The 25,614-nt window shown below is 49.9% G+C and overlaps 8 protein-coding genes across 8 annotated transcripts; 2 read left to right on the top strand and 6 right to left on the bottom strand.

The window, feature by feature from the left end:
* Nucleotides 1-3,761: 3,761 nt before the first annotated feature.
* BC939DRAFT_385624 (uncharacterized protein) lies at nt 3,762-4,304 on the bottom strand (the record flags this gene model as incomplete). Its single annotated transcript, XM_051551812.1, has 2 exons — nt 3,762-3,986; nt 4,080-4,304. Coding segments are annotated over 2 exons (450 nt in total), but the record flags the coding sequence as incomplete, so codon positions are not given.
* A 1,262-nt stretch (nt 4,305-5,566) lies between these two features.
* BC939DRAFT_317403 (uncharacterized protein) lies at nt 5,567-6,455 on the bottom strand. The gene is made up of 2 exons (XM_051551504.1): nt 6,159-6,455; nt 5,567-6,020 (listed from the first exon to the last, which is right to left on the bottom strand). The coding sequence occupies exons 1-2, from the start codon at nt 6,216-6,218 to the stop codon at nt 5,658-5,660; spliced, it is 423 nt and encodes a 140-aa protein (XP_051407794.1). The 5' UTR covers nt 6,219-6,455; the 3' UTR covers nt 5,567-5,657.
* Nucleotides 6,456-8,990: 2,535 nt separating this feature from the next.
* BC939DRAFT_317273 (uncharacterized protein) lies at nt 8,991-11,900 on the top strand. The gene is made up of 3 exons (XM_051551503.1): nt 8,991-10,274; nt 10,370-11,462; nt 11,595-11,900. The coding sequence occupies exons 1-3, from the start codon at nt 9,030-9,032 to the stop codon at nt 11,816-11,818; spliced, it is 2,562 nt and encodes an 853-aa protein (XP_051407793.1). The 5' UTR covers nt 8,991-9,029; the 3' UTR covers nt 11,819-11,900.
* A 375-nt stretch (nt 11,901-12,275) lies between these two features.
* On the bottom strand, nt 12,276-15,114 carry BC939DRAFT_317247 (PIN domain-containing protein). Its single transcript, XM_051551501.1, has 3 exons — nt 14,953-15,114; nt 13,757-14,766; nt 12,276-13,652 (listed from the first exon to the last, which is right to left on the bottom strand). The coding sequence occupies exons 2-3, from the start codon at nt 14,744-14,746 to the stop codon at nt 12,477-12,479; spliced, it is 2,166 nt and encodes a 721-aa protein (XP_051407792.1). The 5' UTR covers nt 14,747-14,766; nt 14,953-15,114; the 3' UTR covers nt 12,276-12,476.
* A 470-nt stretch (nt 15,115-15,584) lies between these two features.
* On the bottom strand, nt 15,585-17,014 carry BC939DRAFT_317252 (uncharacterized protein). The gene has a single exon (XM_051551502.1). It carries the CDS (start codon nt 16,722-16,724, stop codon nt 15,675-15,677), a length of 1,050 nt encoding a protein of 349 aa, XP_051407791.1. The 5' UTR covers nt 16,725-17,014; the 3' UTR covers nt 15,585-15,674.
* A 760-nt stretch (nt 17,015-17,774) lies between these two features.
* On the bottom strand, nt 17,775-20,330 carry BC939DRAFT_402323 (putative endo-1,3(4)-beta-glucanase 2; the record flags this gene model as incomplete). Its single annotated transcript, XM_051552669.1, has 4 exons — nt 17,775-18,043; nt 18,161-18,633; nt 18,727-19,290; nt 19,399-20,330. 4 exons carry the CDS (start codon nt 20,328-20,330, stop codon nt 17,775-17,777), a joined length of 2,238 nt encoding a protein of 745 aa, XP_051407790.1.
* A 491-nt stretch (nt 20,331-20,821) lies between these two features.
* Nucleotides 20,822-21,852, bottom strand: BC939DRAFT_465115 (uncharacterized protein). The gene is made up of 2 exons (XM_051557462.1): nt 21,577-21,852; nt 20,822-21,454 (listed from the first exon to the last, which is right to left on the bottom strand). Exons 1-2 carry the CDS (start codon nt 21,744-21,746, stop codon nt 20,914-20,916), a joined length of 711 nt encoding a protein of 236 aa, XP_051407789.1. The 5' UTR covers nt 21,747-21,852; the 3' UTR covers nt 20,822-20,913.
* Nucleotides 21,853-22,363: 511 nt separating this feature from the next.
* On the top strand, nt 22,364-25,386 carry BC939DRAFT_465113 (acyl-CoA dehydrogenase/oxidase). The gene is made up of 6 exons (XM_051557461.1): nt 22,364-22,869; nt 22,980-23,115; nt 23,251-23,269; nt 23,355-23,759; nt 23,850-23,950; nt 24,044-25,386. Exons 1-6 carry the CDS (start codon nt 22,700-22,702, stop codon nt 25,283-25,285), a joined length of 2,073 nt encoding a protein of 690 aa, XP_051407788.1. The 5' UTR covers nt 22,364-22,699; the 3' UTR covers nt 25,286-25,386.
* The last annotated feature ends 228 nt before the right edge of the window (nt 25,387-25,614 follow it).

Below are 25,614 nucleotides of genomic sequence, written 5' to 3'. Positions count from 1 at the left end.
CAACATGATGCGCAATGTACTGGACCCTGTCTTGGACATATGTGTCGTGGTCTACCTAGACGATATACTGATTTACTCCGACAACGAGAAGGAACATCTACAGCACGTCCGGCAAGTGCTTTCTCTCCTGCGTGAAGCAGGCCTCTACTGCAAGCTATCCAAGTGCTCCTTCATGCAGGACGAAACGGAATTCCTGGGTCATGTCATATCAAAGGACGGACTTAAGACCAACGCAGGACTCGTCAAGGCAATCAGAGAATGGCCAGTTCCTACTACCCAGCGTCACGTCATGCAGTTCCTTGGTTTAACAAACTTTTATCACCAATACATTGACCACTACGCAGATATTGCCCTTCCTCTCACCGCTCTGCTAGGCTCAACGACACCTTTTACTTGGGACAAACCCCAACAGGATGCTTTCGATACTCTAAAGAAAGCGGTGACCACAGCCCCAGTCCTCCGTATCTTTGATCCAGCCCTCTCCACAGCTGTCGAAACTGACGCCTCTGGCTTTGCCATCGGCGCTGTCCTGTTTCAGACGGACCACAACGGCGGATCTAGACCCGTTGCATTCACGTCTCGAAAGTTGAGTCCTGCGGAACGGAACTACCCCACACACGAGCAGGAACTATTGGCCGTAGTACACGCTCTTAAGACCTGGCGATACTACCTGGATGGCTCGCACTTCATCGTTTATACAGACCACGCGACCCTACAGCATTTCCCTACTCAACCGAATCTAACTCGCCGACAGGCGAGATGGATGGAGCTACTCCAAGAATACGACTTTGTTTTCAAGTTCAAACGAGGCAAGGACAATATTGTTCCTGATGCGCTTTCCAGAAGACCCGATCACAAGGCTGGGGATCCTAGCAGCGGCCAGCTCAACTCTCTGAATATAAGCATGGACACAGGATTACGGCAGCGCCTGATGGATTGTTATACTACAGACTCCGCTCTGGGACCAATTTATGAACGCTGCCGCAAGGCAAGTCCATCTGACCGCTACTTTATTGCGGACGACCTACTTTGGATCAATGACAATGGCACACAACGACTTTGTATCCCTAAAGATGCTGATCTCCGCTCGCAACTTTTTCACGACTCCCATGACTCTCCAATGGCCGGTCACCTTGGATTCGACAAAACATACGAGCATATGCGACGGACATTCTTCTGGCCACGGATGGCGCGGGACATTAAGGCTTACATCAAATCATGCGAGCAGTGCCAACGCAATAAACCCCTACTACAGCACCCAGCAGGGCTATTCAAGTCTCTCGATATTCCTAGCCAGCGATGGGACACCGTGTCAATGGACTTTATCGTATCTCTACCCAGGACAGCCCGCTCTTTCGATGCAGTCACCGTATTTGTGGACAAATTATCAAAGCAGGTTCACTTCTGCGCCAGTCGTACCACGGATTCCGCCTCAGACGTAGCTCGCCTCTTCTTCGACCAAGTATTCAGACTGCATGGCATGCCACGTACAATCATCTCCGACCGCGACTCCCGTTTCACAGGAAAATTTTGGACAGCGCTAATGAAGCTGATGGGAACCAAGCTGAACATGTCGACTGCATACCACCCTCAATCGGATGGCCAAACCGAGCGAGCCAACAGGACTCTAGAGGAGATGCTGCGGTCGTATATCTCTTACCACCAGAAGGACTGGGACCTCTTTCTACCGATGATGGAATTCGCTTATAACAATTCGATGAACCCGACAACTGGATTTTCGCCCTTTTTCCTTAACTACGGACACCATCCTCTCGTTCCGGCATCACTAATGAAACCCACCGCCACCAACGCGCCATCAGTCTCGGACTTCGTCGCGTCCCAAGCAACAGCACTTGCTCAGGCCCGGGATGCAATCATTGAAGCACAGAATCGGCAAAAGCAGCAAGCGGATAAATCACGCAGACAAGTACCATTTGCTGTCGGCGACATGGTCCTCCTGAGCACTGAGCACCTTTCTGTCGCAGCGCACTCTAACCGGCCCTCCAAGAAGCTGGAACCCAAATTCATTGGCCCGTACAAGATCGTCGAACAGGTGAACGATAACGCATTTAAGCTCGACCTACCGCCTTCCATGCGTCAGCACCCCGTCTTCAATGCTGATCTATTGCGATTACATGTTGAATCACCGCCGGAATATGGAGACCGCACTCCGCCTCGACCGCCACCGGAGCTCATTGATGGCATGGAAGAGTACGAAGTCGAACGCATTCTCGATTATAAGGTGTTCGGTAAGACACCAAAGTGGCTCGTACAATGGAAGGGATACCCCCTGGAGGACGCTACATGGGAACCAAGATCAGCACTCACCAATGCCAAGGAGGCCTTGGCAGAGTTCAAAATCAATAACAAAAAGTAGACTTTTTTTTTCAAAACGGGAAGGATGCAACAGGTTTATGCTCGGTTAAGTGCATTATGATGTCATCAGCGCTTCGCCCATCTTTCTACGACTTTCTAGAACACTGTTGCTATCTATCCAGCCAGTTTATATAAACCCCATCCACACGTAGAACTAGACAGCAGCATTGATACGAATAAAGCCTCCTTTCCACCCTAGATCCACTTCCACCTGATTTGACCGTTTGCAGCAATATCAAGACCACGCGACCGTCTGAAAAGTTTGACTACCGAAAGCCCGGCCCTTTCAGGATTCTCAGTCCCGTCGGAACTCGCTCATTCCGGCTCGAGTTGCCTGCACAGATGTCTCGCATCCATCCTGTTTTCCATGTCTCATTGCTCGAGCCTTTCCGTGACAACACCATTCCGGGTAGTCAAGCACCGGCCCCACCACCTATTGAAGTTGAGGGTCAAATTGAGTACGAAGTTGAGGCTATTCTGGATTCGAGAGTGCGATACCGTAAACTGCAGTACTATGTTGATTGGAAGGACTGCACGGCCGATGAGCGCTCATGGGAACCTGCTGCTTACCTCACTCATTGCAATGAGCTCATCGCTGACTTCCACCGCCAGTACCCTACGAAACCAGGTCCCGTTTCCGTCGCGTCCGGAGGTCGCTCCTGAGAGGGAGGATTGTCACGAACCGCGCCATAGTTCGTAGTGAAGGTGCAAGTGAGAAGTGCACCATACATTTCTGGAAGCTTACGGGGCGCGAACACCTACTGAGAGCAAAGCACAGCAGCAACTGATACACACGACAAACCTACAACTCTTTAATTGAGATGAATGGTATTTTTCCCAAGCGCTATTGCTGCCTGAACCCCATTTCGTTCTCAAATATGGTCTCGTTTGCAAGTACAGGTGAGGACGTCTTCTAAAAGCGCGCCACTGTCATAAATGACACTGGAAGCCCACGGACCGTAAAATGGTGTGTTGTCTGCAGTAGTAGACCGTGCAGGATGATTGCGCTGCGGGTTCACCAGCCGCGTAGCAAAAATCTGGCTTCTGGCGTTTTTTTTTCGTTGATTATTATATTATTAACATTGTCGCTAAACTTTGCCCTACTCAAAGTAACATGATATCTTATGTCATCATGGATTAGTAACACTATTGCCCTCAGAGGTCGCTATGGGCGTCGCGCCTGGTCCTGCTCCCAAGCCCGTGGTCTGGATCGAGCCATAGCTAGCGCCTGGGATCAAAAGTCCTCTCCTTCCAGCTCTCCTCCTTCCGCCATCTGCACTCATTGCTCCAATAGCACTGAGTAACCCTCTGGACTCGATATCGTCCAAGTCCTCGGAATCCTCGTGAACAGGGTCGACACCAAAACCATGTCTGCAGCCCTGGACCAGGTTGAAGACCAAGGCAACAATAAATGTCAAGAGGAAGAGCCACTGTGCGTAATAAAAGGCGATGCCGAGGACTGGTGTGCCCAAGATAATCTTCAAAATGATGGCTGAGGTTACGGTAGGGGTGCAGAGGCCCTCAGGCGCTCCCACATGACAAGGAATGATTAGGGCAGCGTAGTCGCTGCAGTCTCGTACACCAGCTCCAATTGGGATTGTATGGTTACACTAAGGCACACGTATGATTCGAAGCGTGTCAGTGGGTCTTAATTCTCAATCTTGATATCAAAATGAAGGATGATGCAGTATAGGGCAGCTTACATATTGCTGGCTTCCAAACATCGAGTAGTCAGGAGCGACAGACATGGTCAGCGAGTAGCACATGCCTGCGAGACTGAGCATCAGCAGCATGGTGGCAGCCAAAAGACCCTGAGGTTGCGTTGCAGCTCTGCGGATCTTGTACAGGTTCACCCAGAGCAAACGGATACCGATGGTGAGGATACCTTTTGTGGTGGCTAAGAACAGGTAGAGGATGATCATGATCATCAGAATGTAATCCACCGGGAAGAAGGGTGAAAGCTCCAAGAACAGGTAGTTGAGCGGGTTGGGGAGATTTGCGTGAGTGGGAATGTATCCGCATAGAGCGCCGCACCCTTCTTCATTTGTCAGGCTATCAATGCTGCATATGGAAAAAGAAAAGAAGAAAAGAAGAAAAGATAAGGATTTTGCTGACCTGAAGTATCCTCGCCACTTTTTCGCTTTTCAGCACTTACGTTGTGATGGCAATAGATACGATGAGGATCATAGTAAGAGTAGCTGCCGCAAGTCCGAGAACAATCTATGCAAACGCTCAAATGTCCATAAATGAGTAATATGTTGCTTGAAACAATACAATGTAATCCTTGCAGCTAGGTTGGATAGCCTACCTCAAATGGTCTGACGAGCCAATGGCACTTATTTAACCAGCTGTCCCGAACGCCTTGTACGATCCTCGATCTATTCTCAAGAATCAGCTCTTCTCTCGAGAGCTCGCTGATGGCGTGTCGGTCGCGTTCCGAGACCTGGCGGTTGGTTCCTTGAGGATAGCGATTCAAGATAGCGTTCTGCTGCTCTCTGTTGGCAGCCAGCTCCCTGTTAGTCTCATTCATTTCCGCAAGCGTCGACTTGAGGCCCCCTAGCATATGCATAGGCAATATGGAAAGTCCAGGCGCCTATATCCCACAATACATATGATTAGACGCCGGCTCCATGACATGAGAGATGAGAGCAGCAGGTTATTGTAATGAACGCAGGGTTGCATACCGCGTAGCATATGAGGACGCCCATCCCCAACAGAGATAACACCCCAGCGACAAAGGAAAGCGCACCACCGCCATCTATGCGCGAGTAAATAAACTGAGTAGGTTAGAGAGTATCATTGGCGCGATTCGACATCCCGTTTGTTGTTATATGAAACATAAAAATGACGTGTAAATGAGCGGACGGCCCAGGACCAGAACTCGATATTCGCCAACTTTAAACTACAGCACAACAGTCCTCTGCATATTTCCAACAGGCAGAATAAAGAGCAGGTTCGCTTACCAAGGTTAGCGAGCATCTTTCGAAGCCAATCCAGGTCCTTGTTCTCATGCTTGTTGGGCTTCATAAACATGCCTGTAATGAGCAGGATGGCCGCGACAAGGACAAAGAACAGTGTGTACTTGAACGCAGCCATCATTCTTTGACGCACCGTCTGGCCCTCTTCGATTTCCTCAAAGTAGAAATAGGAGAGCGGGATCCAAAAAAAGACGAAGCTTGCAATTAGACCATAGGCAGCTGTAAAGGCGGCAGTATCGATGACGATCGAGTGGGGCAGTTGAGCCGACGTTGTTTTTATTTACAACGTGGTCATCGTTGCGTTTAATAGGACGGAGCAGGACCGGAGGAGAGAGCCGCATAAAGAGAGAGGAAACAATGGGGTAAGCAAACCATACTTTGAGAACTGATCCGTCCAAGACAAACGCCGACAGCTCTCTCTTTACCATAGTAGACGATCCTAACAGTTAATTGCATGCTAGCAATGGCTTCGTCCGTGGCCCATCCGCGTCTGAGGCCTGTGGAGGGGTCCAGGGTCTTGGAGACCAAGAAAATGTCAACGGGGAAGAGGGCGACGGTGGAGAGACAGAGAGTAAGGGCCAGAACGGTGATGATCATGGCAAAGGGCTCTCGGTCCCTCGTATCAGAGTAGTATAGAGTGAAGAATACAGAGAAGCCGAGGAGTATCTACATATCGGAGACACAGTAAGGTGGAGATTAGCAAGCTTCAAATGATCGACAGAACGGACGGATCCCCATGGATACCCCAAAAGACCCTGCATTTCTCAAGAAATGAAAAAAGAAAAACAAGGTTTTTATCCTTACGGCGACCATGATGCCAAAGGCACCCCATGCCCCGACAATGTGCAGCAAGCTTTCAACCATTGCTCAAATGGATGCGGAGTAGCAAGCAGAGGGAGTATTGTTGCTATGCTGGAGTGTGTGGTGGTGTCGGTAGTTCCGAGGGAGTGAGAATGGAAGGTAGCAAGAGCAAAGGTGTGGTGTCAAGGTGTCGAGATGTCAAGGTGCGAAAGTGACCACATTAACTGAGGTGAAGGTGGCTGGCGGTTCCATACGACCAAGCCTCTGTGTGAAAAGGGTATTTTTCGTGGCAAAAAAGGGCAGCCCCAAACGCGTCTTGCTTTCCAGGCACAACCCATCACTCGCTCGACAACCTCCCTTCCTTCCCATACACCGGCTCGGCAGCAACAAAGGACGGGAATCATCAGTGCCTCGCTGCTTCATTTAGGACCCTGCTTTTGGAAGACTATCCCAGATGGAGCACGATCAAGTCGACGAGGGCACATCGCCACCACAGCACAGCCAGGAACAGGACCAAGACGAGGGCACACCAACATCAGCTAACCCATCACCTCCCCTCTCTCCAGAGCTCGCACCCGAAGACTCACCCCTACAGCAACAGCAGCAAAGCACAGACTCCAACTCAGGGTCCTCTGCGACTACGGCCCAGGATATAGAAGCACTTGATGCTGCAAATACGGCGCTCACTTCCTCTTCACAACAATCCACTTCCTCAAACTTGCTGGCGCCACCACAACAGCATGCATCAAGCTCTTCTCGACCATCATCTCCGCTCTCTAAGCGGAACTCTCTTGCCTTGACCGAGCCTATTAAGGATCCCACCATGGAGATAGTCCCTCGACTCGTGATCGAAAAGATGGTCCTTATCAACTTCAAGTCATATGCCGGTCGTCAGGAAATTGGACCCTTCCACAAGTCCTTTACGTCGATTGTGGGTCCTAATGGGAGCGGCAAAAGTAACGTTATCGACGCACTTTTGTTCGTCTTTGGATACAGAGCCAGCAAAATGCGCCAGGGCAAGCTTTCAGAGCTGATCCACAACTCGTCTGGAGCCGAGGATCTCGACAGCTGTACTGTTGAAATTCATTTTTGCGAAATCTTGGACTTGGTAAGGCGCATCTTATTCGTACTGAAAGCGACAAGCGTCTTTGTCCCTACAGCTCTTGGATCCAAATCTCATCTGAAAACCCTGCCTCTCTGTACCCATTGTAGCCTGGACCCGACAATTTCGAGCGCGTTCAAGGGTCGACCCTGGTGGTGGCTCGTCAAGCGTACCAGAACAACTCTAGCAAATACTTCATCAACAACTTCTTGAGCTCCTATACCGCTGTGACGACACTCTTGAAGGGACGAGGAATCGATCTGGACCACAAGCGATTCTTGATCTTGCAGGGCGAGGTCGAGTCCATTTCCCAGATGAAAGCCAAGGCACAGAACGAGCATGAGGATGGTCTGCTGGAATATCTCGAGGACATCATCGGAACCTCAGCATACAAGGAGACGATTGAGAAGTCCGCGGTTGAGCTGGAGGCACTTAACGATGAGAGGTCGGAGAGGCTGACCAGGGTCAAGTATGTCGAAAAGGAGAGGGAGAGTCTCGAGGTACGGCAATTACCATTATTATTTTTAATCGCATGAAAACCACTGGCTGGAACGATGTTGCTCCAAGTCGTGCACATGGGACTGATACTAATATGTATAATTTTCATCATCGGTCTTAGGAAAAGAAACGGGAGGCGGAGGCATTTCTGAAGAACGAAAACAACCTGGCCGTGAAGCAGTCTGCGCTGTACCAGATTTATTTGTGGGAATGCAGCAAAAAGTCTGCCAAGGAGGAAAAGATGGTGGCTCAACTCACGGCCAAGTTGGAGGAAGATCAAAACAAGCATAAGGGACTAAGGGAGGAGATCCAGACATTGGAAAATGAACATAACGTCAGAGTCAAGGAGTACGAAGTAAGCATCGAAACGGGTTCGTTTTCTTCGTTTGATGTCTCTTATCTAAACAAACATTGATCTTCAATTTCTATCAATGTCTTAATAGAAAATCGATAAAGAAACAAGCGAGATTCTTAAGCAACTAGTGAAGATCGATCGTGAGGATGTTCAAATGCAGGAGAACAGGAAGCATTTGAAAAACAAAGAGAAAAAGGCCTCAAAGGCCCTTGCAGCTGTAAGTTGGATGTCCTTACCGAGGGTTCATCTTGCACAGGGTGTTAATTTGATCCGCTCACGCCATTTTATCGCAACATGTATAGGACAAGCACTCGTTGGCAGACAACCAATCTTGGGTCCGCAACCATGAAGCAGATCTGGTCAAGCACCAAGCTGAGCTCGAGAAACTGGAGAGAAATTTGGAGGCAGCTGAAGATGAACTTGAAAATATTCGCCAGAGCCTTAAAGGTGAAAATCTCCTACCTTACTTTCAGGCTCACGTTCAATATACAAGGGCATCATCGTGTTTTCAAAGCTAATATATATCATGAATACTCTAGGCAAAACGGAGGAGTTCTCACAGCAGATTGAGGTTCATCAGAAGGAACTGGCACCTTGGACAGCCAAGATTGTGGCGAAGCAGAGCGAGGTCGACATGGCACAATCTGAGCATGATCTTTTGCAAGAGAAGGCCAAGAATTTGCGGTTGAATTATGAGGATGCACTCGAGGCCCTGCAAACACTCAAGAAGGCGCAGACCTCCAAAGAGTCCGAGATTGTTGAGCTGCAGGAGAGCATCAGGGCTTCTTCAGGCCAAATCGCAGACATGGAGCGAAAAATCAAGGTAAAGAAGATACTTGTTGTCGTCGCAGCATTAGAGCATTTCAAGCATAAACTCACCCTCGCTAATCTTGTTTTTAATGATTCTCAATCTTAGGAAATGATACAGAGAGAAGCGCTTCTCAAAGACAGGGCTAATCTTGCCCGTAACCGTGCCGAGGAGGGACGTGCATCTCAGCAAAAAACCCAGTCGCGCTCGGCAGTACTGAACAACCTCATGCGTCAACGGGACCTTGGAAAGATCAACGGAATCCAGGGTCGACTGGGTAATTTGGGCGCGATTGATGACAAGTATGATGTGGCGATCTCGACTGCTTGTCCAGCTTTGGATAATATTGTGGTTGACAATGTTGAGGTAGGCCAGCAGTGTGTTGAATTTGTCCGCAAGAACAATCTCGGCCGCGTCTCTTTGATCCTGCTGAACCAATTGCCCAAGCGGAATCTGGGACCCATTCAAACCCCGGAGAACGTGCCCCGCTTGTTTGACCTCGTTCGACCAGCGGACCCTAAATTCGCACCGGCGTTCTACAGCGTGATGCAGGATACACTGGTCGCGGAGGACTTGAGGCAGGCTAACAGGATCGCATACGGAAAACAGCGCTGGAGGGTCGTTACTCTGGATGGACAGCTGATCGATAAGTCAGGAACAATGACTGGAGGCGGTAACCGTGTTATGCGCGGCGCCATGAGCTCCACCCTTTCAACAGGGGAATACACGGCCGAGGCAATTGCACAGCTGGAGCATGAGCGTGACCAAGCTGAAACTGAGTACAGATTTTTCCAGCAGGAGAAGCTGTCGTTGGAGCGGGAGCTGAGCTCAACCGTGGTTAATGTCCCCAAAATGGAGATGCGGCTGTCGATGTTCAAGATGGATGTGGACGCTAACCAGAAACGGATCACAGAGTCAGTGAAGCGAGTCGAGGTCCTGAGAAACGAGGCTGAACCAAAATCAGCGGAAATTAACAAAATGAAGCAGCTGGCTAAAAAGGCGACAGATCTCCGTGCTGAGGTGGTCTCGATCAAGAAAAATGCGGAGGCAATCGAAGAAAAGATCAAGGATTTGCAGAACAAGATCCTGGATGCTGGTGGTGTCAAACTCCGAGCGCAAAAGTCCAAAGTCGATGGACTGCGAGAGCAAATTGAGGCGCTGGGCGATAGGATGACAAAAACCAGGGTCACCAAGAACAAGGCTGAGAAGGATGTGGTCAAGCTCGGGACGCAGATCGGAAAGCATGAGAAGGAACTCGCGGAGGTGTCAGAGGATTTACAAAAATTGGAACAGGAGATCAAGGTCAAGACTCAAGAGGCTGCAGGCATTCGTAAGAAGGCCGAGGAAGCCAAACAGGTAACATTCATCATCATCATTGCCTCTGCGTACAATACATACGGTACAATATCGCATTTCTGACTGTATGTTATGTTCATCATGAATACGAATAGATCATGGAGGAAAAGAAGGAGGAGATGGAAGAAATGAAACAGGAGCTTGATGAGAAGATGAAGGTGATCAACAAGATCCGGACAGCCGAGGTGGAGATGAAGAATCAGCTCGATGATTTGAAGCAATCGCTTGTGGAACACCATCGTCGCATGAAGCATTGGAAGGACCTTCGGAGTCAACTCACAGTTCAAGAGGTTGACTATGACGAGGATGAGGTCGTTGCAGAGCTGCAAGAGTTCTCAGAAACGGATTTGGCGATGATAGACAAGGAGTCACTTGAACAGCAGATCCAGCAACTGGAGCACCAGCTCTCGAGCGCGAAACCCAACTTGTCTGTTTTGGAGGAATACAAGAAGCGCGAGGAGGAATATCTGGCAAGGGCCAAGGACTTGGAAGAGATGACCATCCGGAGAGAGGAAGCCAAGAAGGCCTATGACGAGCTGAGGAAGAGGCGACTGGACGAGTTCATGGCAGGGTTCCAGATTATTTCGCAGCGGCTGAAGGAGATGTACCAGATGATCACGCTCGGAGGCAATGCAGAATTGGAGCTTGTCGACAGTCTGGATCCTTTCTCGGAGGGTATTATTTTCAGTGTGATGCCACCTAAGAAGAGCTGGAAGAATATCTCTAATCTTTCAGGAGGTGAAAAGACACTGAGTTCGCTCGCGCTGGTGTTTGCGCTTCATCACTTCAAGCCGACGCCGTTGTATGTGATGGACGAGATTGATGCAGCACTGGACTTTAGGAACGTGTCGATTGTGGCGAATTACATCAAGGAGCGGACCAAGAACGCGCAGTTTGTGATTATTTCGTTGCGCAACAACATGTTTGAGTTAGCAGACCGGTTGGTCGGCATTTACAAGACGGACAACAAGACGAAATCGATCTCTGTGAATCCAACGGCGATCACGGTGCTGAGACCCGTTCCCGTACCAACGCTATCACAGCAGCCTTCAGGGGGGTCGCAGTCAGGAGGAGGCAGCCATAATACCATGCATGGACACCAACGGAGAGGGTCAACTATGTCGAGACATGGCTCGGATCAAGTACCGCAGTCCAGTCTCTCCGCACCGCGACTATCCATCTCGCTCAGTCAGTCATAAGTCACAATTATTTTTTTTTGTTTGTTCTTTCATTAGAAACCTCATTTTCCTTTCTTCATGATTACGCTCTACTATATTAATACTTACGACAGAAGAGTGTTCACACCGCTGTTTGAGCTAGTCATATCTAAAACGTGTTTCTGGCACGCCACCAAAAAGTTTTACAAGACTGCCATTGGCGGGGATAGAGTTGTGCCGGTATGGACCTTTGGGCTCTCTTGGCCACTGGCAAGGTTCCACTCGCTTAGTATGGGAAACATTTCCGATGAGGCCAGTGGTAGCTATAGCACAGAGACCCATTGGAGCCAAATTTCGGGAATCTCTGGTTTGCAAACTACGGCATGAATTAAATCATCAATGGTTCTGAAGAAAACCCCCCCCCCCTTCCTCTTTTCCACTTTTTGACCCATTTTCTCAGTCCTTCACAACAGTACAGTACCAGCTTCTTTTCACTTCCTCCACCGTTTTTTTTTCTTTCTGAGGAAGACACAAGTACATGTATATTACCAATGGAGTTCTATAGCTTCCAGTACCCGCCCCGCCCGATCCCCTCGGACGCGCACAGGCCTTCGCGCTACTACTTCCACAACCTTGAACAAGACCAGATCTTCAAACGGACCCAATTTTCGTTCCACAAGGAGGGGATCCCGCCTAAAGTCCATGTGAACGTGAACATGAACACGGATATGAACAAGCGGGGCGTCGAGATTTTGGATCGCAACAAGTTCTTGGCCAACTGAATACACTGAACAACAGCTACTCCAGCTCCTAATTGCATTATTAAAAGACTGAAGCGTTATTTTTTTTTTGTATATAGCTTTATTATTATGAACTCTTGACAACCCTGCAGGGTTTGTGGGAATATCAACGATTGAAGACAAAAAAGAGGGAAAGAGAGAGGGAGAAGGGAAACAAAAAAAAAAAAATAGGAAAGAGAGGGGTATCTGAGGGCGACTGTAGCGTAGACATCTTTGTTGTTCCTTGTCCTTGTCTCGATTTCATATCATCGCAGTGCAGATCCATGGCCAGTCATCCACACAAGGTCATCCTTTCCCAGCACCTCGACACTCCTCGCTCGGGCCTTCACTCGCAAGTTGCGATCGTCCGTCACCAAGAAGATCCCCGGTCCCGCAGAAGGTGACCCCATCATCGGCGATGACAGCGACGACGACGACGACGACGACACAGACCCATTTTCCTGATGCCAGAGACACAACCCAAGAATGAAATCGTCCACATTGTGATTCCGCATAATCTCTTCGTCGCTCTCATAATTTTCCTCCTCGCGATCATCATATCCTGCTCCTGTTCCTGCTAGCCCTGAACCGCCGCCTCCAGAGGCAGCCCTCCTGTGATGCGACTGATGCTGCTGCTGCTGCTTCTCATAATTAAATGACTCGACTCGGAAGCTCAAATCGTTCATATAGTTCCCCCGGCTCGTCTGGATCTTCAATCGCCGCAGCTTCGGTCGCATTGCAAGGCAGCCTTCCAGATAACTCAGCGCCGCAGCCGCAGAGGGTCCCAACGGTGCAGGGTTATTCTTGAGTCCATCCAATTCTGTGATTACTGCTAATGGAATAATCACCGTCCATCTGTCTGCCGCAACCACGCGCTGGATCACCGTCCAATCTGCGACCAAACAGTTCGTGTCGATCACAAGTGTCGAGTTGTCTCCGACCATGGCCCCACGTTGAATCGACACTCGCTGCTCTCCTTGTCCATGGTAGTTGCGTCGATCCATGTATCCTCGACCACCACCACCGCTGTTCTTGTTCTTCCGGCCATGGCCGCTTAAGGATGATGAAGGTCTAGCTCGATAATCACGCTGCAATGAGCCCAAAGACACGGTCTTCCGCCCACTCGCATTCGAGTCGCTCAACAGCGACTTGAGTAGATCGCGCTTCGACTTGAGCTCCATAATCTCGGCAGTCGAATAATCCGTACCATCCGAAGAGAACAGTGCCGCATCGTCGTCCTCGATTCCAGAATCCTGACTGATGCTCGCGTGCGATAATGGCATCAAATTATCATCCGTCGAATACTCCTCAGTGCTGGCGAAGGCGGGTAATCCTGAATGATGCTGGTTGGCGGCTGCTGCTGCGTTCTCGACCTCTCCTGCATATTCGTCGCAGATCTTGAACGCATTCTCACAGAAATCAAATTCGATTATCTTCATGTGCTACGGGACGGAGATCGCAGAAAAAAAATGGAGTCAAGGTTAAAAGGGCTGAAATAAAGTGTCAAATTCAAGCAGGACAATGGATCAAAAGGCGATTAACCTACCATGGCAGCAATAAGACTCAGCTCCACAAGACGCTTCGAGAGATGTTCAGCCTTGAGCGATTCCTGTTTCCAAAGACTGTCACCCTTCAACTCCGTATCGTCCAAAGCTGGCTGCGGTCCTTTGAACATCTGCGGCCCGAATCGAGCAGCAGGCATCCACGCAAGACCTCGCAGTTCCCACTCTTGGCCTAGAGGAGGGAGAGACAGCCTGTAAAACGACTTTTCCTGATCCTGGCCTTGACCATGACTTGAATCCGTTGCTGCACTATCAGTCAGTTCCTCAGAAATGGCCGAAAGCATGTCCGACTGCTCAAAGGGCGTCAATCGATTCCAGTGGTGGTTCATAAAGGTCGTCAGTGTCGTCCAGAATGTCGGAAGGGTCATATGGTCTGCCATCATCCGCCAGTTTACGACCATATCGTTTCCAGATCCAAAGGGTCGTCCTGCCATCCAGACCAGAATCACATGGCAATACACAAGCCAGCCCTGCTGCTCTTCGAGCGGTGTGGACGCCACCTTGCTGTTGATATTGTCAACGCTCGTCAGATATCGCCGCATGGACTGCTCCATAGTCGACAAAAGCAACTTGGATGAGTATGGAAGTGTCGCCACTGTCGCGAGATGGTCCGCCAAGGATCCAAAGGCAGTGTTCGACTTCGCAATCACAGAGGCGCTCCAGTTGAACTCGTACACTGCCGCAATGTTGATAACTGCCTGCATAAAGTAAAATCCGTCCCATCGCTTCGGCTGCGTCGGCTGCGTTGGCTGCATCTCCTGGTCCTTGACCATATCGCTGCGATTGCGCTGCGTGTGGAGAGCCTTGAGTTGCTTCGAAAAGTTCTTGAGTCGCTTTTCAAAATTGTCGAGGTTGATCTTTTCGAAGAGCATGGCATGCAGTATAAGAAACGATCCCTCGCAATCCTCGAGCGTCGCATGAGCCAGGGCGACCTGTCGAGCTTTGGAGTTTTGCTTCAGGGACAGACTCTGCATGCTCCGGATCTGTTCGTTTGCTGCAAAGAACGATGTTAATGTATCACGCGCATTCATGAACGACGACCTGACAGTCAAGCTAACAAAATGGAACATGGCAAAAGTGGAGTTGCTTAGAAACCTTATTCTGTAACACAAAAGATAACGATATCGCATGTCAAGCACAGCATTGAAAAAAATGCTCTTACCTTTTGCTGTAGTAATACAATGATTCTAATCCACGGCAACCAGCCAAAAGAGCGAGCTGGTTGTACATCTTGCCATTGCACGGTCCAAGTTCAATGGCCTCTCGATAAAATCGTCGGGCCACAATCAACCAGTCCGTGGGTGGAGACGCCTCATCGTCCAGCTTGTGCAGCCATCGATAGCGTGCAAGATCGCCCATGATACCAATGCACCGGTGCCAGCGAGGAGGCTGAGTCATGCGGGATAGGCCACCATTAGGTGTACTGTGCTTGGCCTCCAGATTCTGCAGAGTCGTCTTCAACGTCGCGTAAAATTCTTGAGCGAATCCAATAAATTCTGTGAAGTAGTGCCTGATGTTCTCCGCATGGTCCTCATCCGATTCCGAGAGAGAATGGCCGTCGCTCGAAGCGGTGTGCTCCGAATTTCGCAAGGCCGCTCGAAAAGTCTCGATCAACGGATAAATGGCGAGCTTCCAACATCTGGTGTCGATGTCGTGCTTGAGCGAGGATTTGAAATCCAGCTGCATCAGCTTGAGGTACTTTGTTGCCAACCTGTGAGATAATGAAGTAGAGAAGGATTGTAAAAGTGCATGATTAGCATTACGCCCGCCATCCTTTGTATTATGCGTAGAGGTAGACAGAAGAAAGAATTGCGCTCGAGCCGCATTGTCGCCTTCTCATGCGGCCATGGCTGTTACACCACCCTTGTCGGCTTCTTTTTTTTTTTTCAAACTAGCGCCGTTTTAGGTCATACTTTGCTGTGTTGAGTCATTCCAGAAATATGCACGGCTAAGATTATGTTTGAGTGTGTTTGTATAGGGACTGTACCTTTTGGAGTTGTCGATGCGTCGAGTCCAGGACAGGCTACCGCTCTGTCGAGAGCTGCTCTCCAGGTCATCATCGCTATCCAATGTCCTGCGGCTGCTCTTCTCCATCATCTTCTTTTCCAGCTGCTGGATTTCCTTGGTCAGCTTGACCAGCCCGTCCATAGGCGAGGGCGTAGTCGATGTCGACACGGTTGAGCTCTGCTTCGAAGACGGGTGAGAGGGCGCTGCTGCGGTCGCAGCAGGGTAAGGCGCCGATGCCGAGGACGCGCCACCCTGACGCACTGACTGCGGCTGCGGCTGGTTAGGGTTGTAGAGCCGTTGGTTCTGCTGCTGCTTGCGGAAATTCAAATTAGGGTTCCTGGTTTCAGCCGGACCACCGGAGCGAGCGTACATCTGCTGCTGCGTAGAGGTGGAAGAGACGACAGGAACGGGGTCCCTCTTGGGGTCAAAGAGACGACCTGACGATCCCGAGGGTCGGCCAGGGCCGGCGCTGCTGTTCTCCCTTCGATTCGAGGATGAACCTTGATCGGCGAGACGATGGGCTGAGGTTCGGTTGGAGAGGGAACCCCGCGAGCGTTCGACCGTCGTCTTCGGTGTGGAAACCATTGCCGTAGTCGCTTCTGAGTCATTCTCTGAGGCTGCGGAGCTATCACGTCGACCACTACTAGATCCGCTGCGGGACATCTGGATGCCGGTTCCATCGCTGGTGTTGGTAACGCTGGTGCTGACGGCACTGTTATCGGCATTGCTGGCGCTGGCACTGGTGCTGGCGCCAGGTTGGGAGGGGTTGATTAATCCATTTTGCAAGTTGCTGTTGAAGGAGGGGCTCTTTTCCAGCTTCTTTGGATGATGGGAGTTGTGGTTATAATTGCTGCTGTTGTTGGAACGGTGCTTTCGGGAGCGGGTTTTTGGGGCAGAGTCTGGGGGATTGAAGGGAACTGTCAAGCCAGGCTTTGCTGTGCTCATCACTTGCGGTGTCGGAGAGGTAAGTGAGGGTGGGTAGGTGGGGGGAAGCGTTGGTGGAGCGGAAGGGCACGATATAAGGGCGAGGTTTGAAGAAGAGTGTAGGACTCAAATGGGGAAGGCGTGAGGGGCGGCGGGTTCTATCTTGGAGATGAGATTTGTTTTTGAGGTGTGAAGAAGAGAGAAAGGAGAAGAGAATTCCATCGGCCGAAGTGGTGGTTGAATGTTTTTATTTTTTTATTTTTTTTATTCTTTTATAACGAAGCGATGGTGTGTGAAGGAAAAAGGGATGGATGCTTTCCTTCATTCATTTCCTTCCTTTCCTTCTTTTGCCTGCCTCCCTCTCGCTCAGCAAGGCCATCACCTGACCTGTGACAATGAAAAAAAAAAATTCTTCATATAAAAGGACCCCTCGACCGACAAACAAAACAGATCTCTCACTCCTCCCCACTCTTCAAGGTAACCTACCCACCTCCTCCCTTCTTCCCCTTCCCATGGATTCCATGGATCTTTCGTGTATCCTTCCTCTCTCTCTCTCTTTCTTCCATCTCTCCAATTGGCATGTCTTCATATGATGAAGCAAATTTTACAGACCTGTTCCGAGCATACTATGCGGACAAACACTTATTGCCTATACTTCTGACAAAAACTACCAAACAACCCCACAAAGACTGCCGCTCACTTGGTTATGGAATGAGCAAAGAAAGAGGAAAAAAGATCTTCACACCCCTTCCTCATTCAGGTCTCACTCTGATCATTTGAATCAACTTGAATCTAACCATACCAGTCTTTTCTTGTCGCTGCTGCAATAGGTATTTTTTTTCGGGCCTTTGTCGGTAGCTTGCCATGCGTGTCATTACAGTTGCAATTGAAATAAAGAGAACAATATTATGAAAACCAATGTCTTCCAGTGCAATTGAACAATATGTAGTTGTTTGTTTATTTGATCGATCCAAAAAAAAAAAAAAAAATTGAAAAATTTGGAGTATAGAAAAACATCCAATTGATTTTCATAACAAAGAAAGCAGTATAAAAAAAACTCCTGCAGTCGTCCTACTGGTGCTGAGAAGCGACGTAGAACAAGGCCCATGTCCTGGTCATGCCATCGTCCAGTGGTACAGGTCCCTCTCCAGCAAAGTAGCTCCATGCCCCGTTCTTATCTAGCATCGCATAATTCATCATCAAAATCGACTTCCACCCGTCTTCGATCTGTCCAACCCGTGCAGCGAGCAATTGGTCCCACTCCTGCCTCACAAACTCTCGTCGACGGACTAAAGGCAAAGCGGGCGTCGCAGGGATCATTTGGATGCCTTGGATGCATTCTAAACACACAAGAGAAACGTAGCGAGCGTCAACTGTCAACGTCTTTGTAGAGAGAAAGATATGCAAGCCCATCCCAATGTTGAATATGAACACGGAAAAAAAAAAAAGCTCCTTACCGATGCGCGAAGAAAAGTAGGTTGCATGATCGACCTTGTTCTCAAACAAGATACCTGTCACCTTGTTACCGATAAAGACCTTTGGATGGTTCACGTTATCATCCTCCAGCAAAAAGTACGACTGAATACTCCTACGCGCGACCGTGAGCATCAATTGGCCCATTTGCTCCAGCTCAGGCTGGTTGGCGACCTTGCCCCAGAGTGCGATGGCATAGTAGAGATTGATGTCCTCGGATGTCGACTCCTCGTCCTTGCCATCGGCAGACGCAAAGATTCCCTGAGACCACGAGTGCCCCATGAACCAGTCAAAGGACCGGAAGACTGGGAAGAAGGGGTCCTGCGTCGATGGATTGGCAACATCTCGAAGCAGGCTGTTGACGAACGTGGTGAGATCATTGGCTTTCCATTGTGGATCCAAGTGCCGGATAATGGCCGCGGCGTGGATAAAGTAACCGTAATGGTAGTGGTGATCGCTAGTATTGGAAGAGAAAGATAGCACAGCACCGACGGTAAATATCATGCAGCGCACCTATAAACCCTATAGCGGGGGAAACCATCACACTTACTTGTACCAGGTGTTGCCAAAGTCGGAGAGGGCACCATGTTCAAGGCCCTGGACGCTGACAAGACCCTTCCAGGTCGTGTCATATACCAGCGGAAACATTTGTTTGTTATTCATGAACCTCGCAAACGATTGCTTCAACTTGTCCAAGCATTGCTGCTGCAATTGTCCATTATCCTTAAGCACGTCTGTGACGACTAGACAAAGCAATGCAAACTTGGCCAGCCCCTTGCCTGAAAAGTACATGGAGTCCAGATTCGTTTGCTGGTCAAAGTTCATATCGACATCCTGCGCAGCTTGTTTTCGAATCTTGTCCAGTTGAGCATCAGTGACAGATTTGGACCAATCTTCAGGCAAGAACCCGACTGAAAGACGCTTGGGCTCATGCAGACGCCAGGTTGAGCCGGTGTATGCAATCATCTTCCCCTTGGTGGTCGAAGGAAGTATGAGCGAGGTAGCCTTTATGGAGTCTGTAAGGACTTGCCGTTGGTGTGGAAGAGTGAAGTGGATGAACTCCTGGTTGGTGTTGCCGGTCAGGTCCCAGTTGATCTTGTATCCTCCAGAAGTGCTATTACGCGCCACCAAATTCGCATGGCAAAAAAAGACAGATCAGTGGATTGAGCCGTGTTCAGCGACCCGACACGGAAGCCAAGAAGACCATTGTTCTTTCACTTACCCGCTGACATATTTCTTCTGGACAACAAGGTCGCCTTTGGTCGCGTACACTCCAACTGAGCGCTCATATAGATTCTCAGCGTCCACCTCGTTCCCGACAGGCAATTTAGCGATCTGAATCAGCCCTGTAAACTTGCCAGACGTCGCCTCGATCCGCCCTTGACTTCGCACCGCCAACTGGAGTGGTGGATCCCCAGCTCTGTCCGGCTTTGCATACAGTAACCAGGTGATTCCATCCTCGATCAAGACCCTGTACTTGACCCATCCATCGCTTCTCGAGCTAGGATCCTTGGTTAATGTCCGAACTAGAATATTGGAAAAGATCCGCGGTGTCAAATCCTGGTACACTCCCGTAATAAACGCCATGCCCCTGACGATCGGCACGCGAATAAATGCTTTCGGATCATCGCCGCTAGACCTCCCACTCGCAGGCGAGAGAACCATCGTACATCCAAACTCTCCAAAGTCACCCACGGTCATATCATGCTGCGCATCAAACTCCATCGCAGAGAGGCCTATGCTGACCAGAAACGGATTGATATAATACCTGGAGGCTTCAGAAGGTGGTTCTGCAGATCCGAACGCCTTCAAGTTGTCATCGATGTGGGAGATGGCGAGACCTTGCTGGTCAGCACCATTGCTGTCCCATCGCAGGCCGTAGGGATGTGTCCAAATGGGAGCATGTGAGTCGCCAAGAACCAGGTTTCCATAAAACTTGTTGGTCGGAATTGGCCTTGATCTGTCCTTTGCACGGACTCGCGCTGGACTTACGACGTGCGCACGGTTTGCGAATATGGAAATTGGTGGATCCGTGCTGATGGGTTGCAAGATCGACCCGTCTGTCCCATGTTCATCATATCCGAAAACAGCGTCTTGGTCGCTGGTTGGCACGGCTACCTTGGCGAGGTAATTGTTCCTAGGGCCGGCATCCATTGGACTATGAATACCGGGAATCGATGAGGCTTTGGTTCCTGTTTCCATAGCGCCTTGTTCTCGCTGATGACAGGTGGCAATAGTGGTCCGAAAGTTGGACACAAGAACCATCGCCATTACAAGTGTTAGAGTGCCTTTCATTGTAAAATAATGAAGATGTGGTATAAAGGTGACAATGATATGGGTATAGTTCAAAAACGATTCATATATCCCATGGGCTCAATGTGTGCATGGGAGGGTATAGAAGGCAAAGGTGGAGGAAGAACCAAAAGAAGAGGAGGAGGGGATTCTGATAGAGAAAGGGCCTTCCTCTGTATGGTTCCTTTTTTTATTCGCATACCTTTGCTTTCCTTCTGTAGTGAAAAAGGGGGATGGGTTCAGAGTAGGCAGGAGCCGATGCAATGTCAGTGTGGTAGTGGATGACGGAAGAAGGGGTCAAGACACACAGCCGAAAGTGTCAGCGTTTTGGGGAGGTGAGAGAGAGAGGAGTGGCTGCATGCAGACCAAGGAATGTAGAGACTGTGTAATCACTACGCGTTCATTTTTTTTATTTTTTTTACATTATTGTATATACATGTTCAGTCTAAAAGCCTTCAGTGGCAGAAGACGTCGTCGGCCGCTTGCTGTAGGGCGTTGCATCCTCTGCGACAGCCTTGGGTGGCCGGAACGTCGAAGGCTTCTTCTTTTTGATCTTCCCGCCTGAAGTCTTGCCCGCCTGGAAGTTTCTCCAGCCCTGAACACGGTCATCCCTCGAGTCCTCCCAGACCTTCTGTGCCTCCTGTTTCCGTTTCCGTTCAGAAAGGACCTCGTCCTGCTTCCTTGCCTGCTCACCCTCAGCTTCCATCTCCTTCTTCATCAGCTTCCGCTTCCGCAGCTCGACCTCGATCAGCAAATCCTTTGTCTTTTGCTTGACCAATGATTTGTAGACGGGTGAGGTGAAGAAGGGGTCCGTCGGGGCCATATTCAAAGGCTGGGCCTTCTTGACCTCGAATTTGGCTTCTTCGATGATGCTGTTCAGGAAGGAACGCCTGGCAGGATCCATGAGATCTGTCTCTGCTTTCTTTAGGAGATCGAATGCGTCGCGGGCCTTGAGGTGGTTGACCTTATCTGGATGGATCATCAGCCTAGAGAGGACAGTTGCATACAATGCCTGTCAGCCTGGTGTGATGCTCTGAAAGGCAAAGATATCCACCAATTCAGTATGGTCATAAGTCTGCAAATAGATCCTGGAACGACATGGACTTACGACTTTTTGCGGTATGCCATCTTAATGTCCTTCTCTACGCATCCGACGTCCAGTTCCAGGATATCGTACGGGTCCAGCTTGAAGCAGGCCATGATACGCTCGACCTCTGCATCCTTTTGAATGGCAGATGCCTCCACTTCCAGCAAACGGTCAATGTCGATGTCAGCCATAGCTCTATTCCGGAGGGCAATGTTACAGGCCTGTCCTGAGTTGTTGGTTCTCTTTTCTCTTTCTGGCGAGTGCGAGGGCTGGCAGTCGGTCGGCACAGTTGATGAAGAAGCAGGCAATGATGCAGACAGGATGCTTGTAGCAGTGATCTTATAGCAAGCCACGGTGCCCTCTAGGCAGTCACCATGCTCTGAAATGTCAGGTAGAGAGGCCTTGAAAGCTCACCACCAGGTACCCCTTTGATACTCCTAGGTATCGAGATGCATCGACGCGCTTTGCATCAATGGTCTTCCATGGTACTGAAATATAGGATTTCCAGTCGACGCCAGTACGCGCTTTGAGACGCGCTTCGTTTATTGGCGGTGCGCCCACCGCAATGCTGAATGTTTCTGCGGACCTTGCTTGATACTGGTCGTTCTTCGCCCTCCCAGAAATCGATCTGCAGGCTAGCCCAACAACATCTCGTAGCTAGACATAACATACGGTTGACACGCGGCGCAAGAACGGCTCGCTTTTTTTTTGTTTTTGTTTTTGCTTTTGTTGTTTTCTTGTTGGACGTAGGAGGGTGGACCGAAAAGACAAAGAAATCCATAAAGCCAACCGGATCCGACAGACATAATTACAGACCTGCCACCGGTGGCCGCAAAACAAAAACCTGCCCAATGCTGCTCAAGCTTCCTAGCCGTGATAGATGCGCAAAGCGCAATTTCGCCTAGAGATGCACATGCGTACCGTGCCTGGAAGGAGGGGCCAGCCGAGGGTTGAAACACAAGAACACAAAGACAATCGGTTCGTTTGTGGGCAGAAAGGACTCAAATAGAGATCCCGGTCAGAGATTCACATCTTGACCCAGCAAAAACTTCATTTGTCTTTCACTCTCTCATCTCATTCCACTTCCCACTTTCGTGTGTACTTTTTAACTTGACCACTTGTCCTGACTTCTTATCATTGGAGCATGACTGAGGATTCGCAAAACAAGAAGGACCTGGCCCATGCTAGGACAAAGACCAGCTTCGATGTCAATGACATGACCGATTATCTCTACGGCGGCCGCGCCAATGTGGAGCACCGTCGATACATTGTCGGCCTACTGGCCAAGGAGCCGGTCTTTAACAAGGACGACTGGTATGTTTCGCTATATGTACTGGATACAGAGGGTCATTCCACTGGTCAAGTGGGTTTTATTCACTGACAGAGTTTTATTTTTTGGTCCCTGTCATTCACTGTCTTGTCAGGGGCTGGCTGAACCACACAGACGCAGTCAAGCGCGGTATTGCCATGTCTGCCCGACTGGCGGAGATCAAGATGGAGTACGAACTGAACGACTTGGACTTTGCCACCATGATCGAGGCTGTCGATGATCCTATTCCTGTAAGGACGGCATTTCCTAGAACGGATTTTGTGAAGTACGTGCGAAATTAAGTCTAACACTTGTGCCTGTCTTTTATTTTCATACCCCACACATACTCCACACATACTCCACACATTTGCTCTTGTCATCGACAGCTCTTGCTACACAACGGAGGTAAAGGGCTCCAATATTATTAAAAAAAGAAAAAAGAAAATGCGACATACGATAGAGTTACTCACTGAAAACATCGTCGTCGTAGCATTCATCCCGGTGATCAATTCTCAAGGAACTGACGAACAGATCGAGAAATGGATTCCTCCCGCCGAACAATACCAGATCATCGGCTGCTATGCCCAAACAGAGCTCGGTCACGGTTCAAACCTCTCTGGGCTCGAAACCACTGCGACCTTCGTCAGAGAGACGGACGAGTGGGAGATCGACAGCACAACCTTTACGGCTGCCAAGTGGTGGATTGGAGGACTGGGCGCCATTTGTACCCATGCGGTCGTTCAGGCCAAGCTGATTATTGATGGCAAAGACTACGGCGCTCATGTCTTTGTGGTCCCTATTCGATCACTGGAGGACCACAAGCCCTTTCCTGGTATCGAAGTCGGAGACATTGGACCCAAGGCATACGGAGGGTTCAACAAAATGGAGAACGGCTGTAAGTGCACAAGTACATTATGCTTTGGTGGAGAAGCAAAAACAAGAGCTGACCTTGGCCCACTTATTGCTTTTCAATCTGGACTTTTAGTTGCCCGGTTCAAAAAGTACCGTATCCCTCGCGAGAACATGCTGATGCGATTCTCAAAGGTCTCGAGAGATGGTGTCTACACGAAACCACCCCATGCCAAGGTAATATATGCCTCAGTACATACGGTGCTTCAGTCACGTAAGATTTGACCTGCATAGACTAACCCTAATCATGTACCTCCGCACGATCGATAGCTATCTTATGGATCAATGGTCCTGCTGAGATCGGTCCTAATCCGACAAATGGGCCAATACCTCTCGCGTGCCACGACCGTCGCTACACGCTATCTGACTATTCGTCGCCAGTTCAACAACCCGACCCAGCGCAATGATGCCGATCTGAACCCAGGGCTGGAGACCCAGGTGATCAACTACCCCATGGTCCAGAACCGTCTCTTCCCCATGATTGCCCAGGCCTATGCGCTCTTTGCCGCCGGTACGGTCATGATGAACATGTATATCAACCTGATGACAGGACTCACCAAGGGCAACATTGACGCCCTGGCTGAGGTCCACGCCATGTCCTCGGCACTCAAGTCCTACTGCACCACGATCGGCGCTGGAGGGACGGAAGAGTGCCGTAAACTGATGGGTGGGCACGGCTACTCGTATTTCTCGGGGCTGGCACACCTTTTCGCGGCGATCGTGCCGTCGAACACGTATGAGGGCGATAACTATGTGCTCACGCAGCAGATGGCGAGATATCTGCTCAAGGAAATCAAGATCGCACGGGCGGATCCTGAGAAGGTTACACCATATTCCAAGTACCTGCTTCCGGCTCTCAATCGAGACCATTTTGCAAGATCGACCTGCTCGGTGACCAAATTGGAGGACTGGTTGCGCCCCGAGATCCAGCTTGCGGCGTTTGAGCACCGCTGTGCGCGTCTTGCCATGGAGTTGAGTGACGCTGTAGAGGCGGGCGGTGGATTAGATTCATCGATCGGCAAGGCCTGGTCTGATCACAATATTGAGTGCTACAGGATCTCGCATGCGCACGCGCAGTATGTAATGGCCCTTTGGTTCATGCAGTCGATCCAAGAGGCCGAGCATCCGACCGAGGACGAGGACCGAGGTGCGAAGCCAGAGTCGGTCGCGGTTTTGAAGACGCTCTCGAATTTACATGCACTGCATACGATCCAGACGAACTTGGCGGATTTCGCCGAGGACGCGTATCTGTCACCGGTGCAGTGTCAGTTACTGAGGGCCCAGGTGAAGATCTTGGTGGCGAGCCTGGCGGATGATGCAGTGGGACTTGTGGATGCGTTTGATCATCCGGATTTCTTGTTGAATTCTGCCTTGGGTGCCAATGACGGAGACGCGTACAGGAGATTGTGGGATAAGGCGCAGACGGAGCCGTTGAATAGGCAGGAGGTATGCGAGGGGTATGAGGAGTATATCCGCCCGCTGCTCAAGAAACATGGCGAGCTCAAGCTGTAGATCGGCGGCATAGATTGTGTCGTGTCGTGTCGTGTCGTGTTGTCGTGTATGTAGAATGTATTGTTGTATAAATGCGTTTTAGTCTGGAAATAATGAAGGGCTGCGCCAACAGATTGGGGGCAGTGTGTCCCGAAGCAGGATACAATCTATCAGGGCGCGCTAGGGGGAGGCTTGTGCCCGTATAGGCTGTTGGTTGGATTTCAAATTTTGGATCCCGGCCGCCACTGAGAGATAGTCCCTGGGAAGTGCTTGAAGACGCATGATGCGAGAGCAATCGAGCTGTTTTCTTTTGCTTACTGTAACTGTGCCCCAAGAAGGATCTGGCGGAA

This window comes from Gamsiella multidivaricata (genome assembly GCF_025024155.1).
Source record: "Gamsiella multidivaricata strain RSA 2152 chromosome Unknown BC939scaffold_87, whole genome shotgun sequence".
In the NCBI taxonomy this organism is placed as follows: Eukaryota; Fungi; Mortierellomycota; class Mortierellomycetes; order Mortierellales; family Mortierellaceae; genus Gamsiella; species Gamsiella multidivaricata.
This window is presented reverse-complemented; position numbering and strand designations above follow the sequence as displayed.